We start from the raw sequence: 2,412 nt of genomic DNA on the forward strand, positions 1-2,412 counted from the left end.
ATTTCTCAGGTGATTTAGTTTTGCTAAGTTTTTAGGTGAATCATTTAAAGTTCTTTGAAGTTTCAAAGCCTTCTTTTCATTCTTCAATGAATAACCAACAAGAAGTGTAGGACAAGTTGGTAGGTATGAGAAGATAGGAAACCCACCAAAGTGTGGTCCATTTAATCACCTAACACTAACTACTGATCTAAATTGTAATTAGATTAATCACTAATTTGTGATTAAGATTGTCATTTCACATCCAACTCAATGAAAAGCAAAAGACATTGAATGCATTAAGAATTGAAGGCCATTAACAATTCAAAAGTTTAGATTACAGTGGTCTAAAGAAGGTATTGGCAAGCACAAGCTTGGCTTCTTTGAAATCCTAAATTGTAACACAAGCATAAGGCATTAAGAGCCGATGTTTTTTCAACACTCGAGTTCATCGGCATTGTTGGAGAAATCTCTGGGAGGCTTATCGAAAGCTCCAAGTTGATGAGAGACGAGTTATCGTCTTCCGTGCTAAGTGTACTACTATTTCCTTCATCACTAGAGTCATCATTTGCCTCCTTCGGATACTCTGCTCGGAAAGTGGTGATACCAGTGAGTGGCCGGTGAGTTTTCGGGTCGAGCCCTCGACTGAGAAGCTTTCGCTTTATATGTGTATTCCAATAATTCTTTATCTCGTTATCGGTTCTTCCCGGAAGCCGGCTGGCTATTATAGACCACCTAAAAAAATGCTCATGCTATGTTAGAATACAACTATATCCACAAAGATAAACAAAATAATATACTAATACATGAAAGTGCATTTTTGGTCATGAACTGAATCTCTATATTTATTTTGGTTCAGAACTCACAACATGTTCATTTTAATTCTTGAACTAAAAAAATCACGCAAAGAATTTTGGGTGTAATTTATACTTGTTTCCGAGCAAACTATGAAGCTTGATGATGAGCTCATCCTCCTCGCCGGAGAAGTTCCCGCGTTTAAGGTCCGGCCGGAGATAGTTTATCCATCTGAGCCTACAACTCTTCCCACACCGAAGCAAACCTGTAAAAACAGACAACAAACAATTACAAACAAAAACGATGAACTTGTCCATGAAGAAGCAAAAGAAGATGATGATGATCGATGATAATGACCTGCAGCTTTAGGTAGGGATCTCCAACATCCTTCTCCATGAACTTTGATGTGTGAGATGAGCTTCTCATCTTCTTCTTTAGTCCATGCTCCTTTGTTTGTATGAGCTTTCTCACAACATGGAGTTCTTCCCATGGTTTTGTAAATTTTAAGTCTTAAAGAGCAATGGAGAGGTGTATATTTATAAAGATGTATAACAAGATGAGGATGAAGATGAAGATGAAGATGAAGATGAGAATAGATTGACTTTATCTAAGTGGTTGTAAAGAGAAGAAGGATTTGGTTGGTAGGTTTACTTTTTATGTTTATTTTTGTGTTGTGCATCATGCATTAAGTTTGATTTTTATGTTTGGGTCACCGACACTTGGTGCTCATCCTCACGTTCAAACTTTTCAATGATTCTAGAAAAGAGAAAAAAGAATCGCTTTTGTTCTTGTTTGTGGAGTGATGGAGTGATGGAATCCATCTAGTTTGGTGGCCTAACTCTTTGCATTTATTTATTTATTCATTAAATATATATATATATATATTTACATTACCCGGTATTTATTCATGACATATACCTTCAAAATATTCATTATGTTGTATATATTTTATGTATCGCATTATTTTTAATTTTTTAATTTTTTTAGTAATCTTTGATTCATAGAGTAATTTTTTTTACAATTACGGCAAGTGTCCTCCACAAGGGGGTTGTGAAAGAAACAAATAGTTATGGTGATTCATTTGTTATAGTGGCTGAATGACCCTTGGAAATTTATCATATGGGCAGAATTAACACGTGAGGCAATGATATATCAGAGACAACTCCACAATTATAAATGAACATTAGATGAACAATATTTGTATAATATATTTTTATAAATATTTTTCTAAAACTATATTTTTTTTATATGATATATATACTAATTTATAGAAAATCAAGATGTGGAACAATAATTTTTTGCAAATTTTTTTTGTTACTATATAACCAATTTATTGAATGTCAAGAGATTAAATAATAAATTCTATAAATATGTTTTTTTTCTAAAATTATAATATATTTATAATATTTTTAGATTATCTATAAAAAACTAATTGGTGTTATTCACTTATTTTATTTTAAATTATTTATTCATTTTATTTAGATTTTTATTATAAATAAATAAACTTAATTTTTTGAATTTTTTTTTTACCATGGTAGTGCATGGTAAAACTATTATATATAGTATTAAATATTTTAGTATTAAATATTTTAAATATATAAAACTATTATATAAATTAAACTATTTACCATGGTAGTGCAT

At 31.2% G+C, this 2,412-nt stretch overlaps 1 protein-coding gene across 1 annotated transcript; it reads right to left on the reverse strand.

Annotated features, from left to right (window-relative positions):
- Positions 1 to 250: 250 nt before the first annotated feature.
- On the reverse strand, positions 251 to 1,383 carry LOC120255030 (myb-related protein 308-like). Its single transcript, XM_039262949.1, has 3 exons — positions 1,129 to 1,383; positions 907 to 1,036; positions 251 to 711 (listed from the first exon to the last, which is right to left on the reverse strand). Exons 1-3 carry the CDS (start codon positions 1,259 to 1,261, stop codon positions 324 to 326), a joined length of 651 nt encoding a protein of 216 aa, XP_039118883.1. The 5' UTR covers positions 1,262 to 1,383; the 3' UTR covers positions 251 to 323.
- Positions 1,384 to 2,412: the final 1,029 nt, after the last annotated feature.

This window comes from Dioscorea cayenensis, unplaced genomic scaffold (assembly GCF_009730915.1).
Source record: "Dioscorea cayenensis subsp. rotundata cultivar TDr96_F1 unplaced genomic scaffold, TDr96_F1_v2_PseudoChromosome.rev07_lg8_w22 25.fasta BLBR01000798.1, whole genome shotgun sequence".
Classification (NCBI taxonomy): Eukaryota; Viridiplantae; Streptophyta; class Magnoliopsida; order Dioscoreales; family Dioscoreaceae; genus Dioscorea; species Dioscorea cayenensis.

Bases quoted from the DNA above. Each gene is read 5' to 3' on its own strand.
- LOC120255030 (XM_039262949.1), bottom strand. From the start codon at position 1,261: ATGGGAAGAACTCCATGTTGTGAGAAAGCTCATACAAACAAAGGAGCA. The intron at 1,037-1,128 runs GTCATTATCATC...CTGTTTTTACAG, and splicing joins ATCCCTACCTAAAGCTGCAG to GTTTGCTTCGGTGTGGGAAG. The intron at 712-906 runs GTATAAATTACA...GCATTTTTTTAG, and splicing joins CATAGTTTGCTCGGAAACAA to GTGGTCTATAATAGCCAGCC.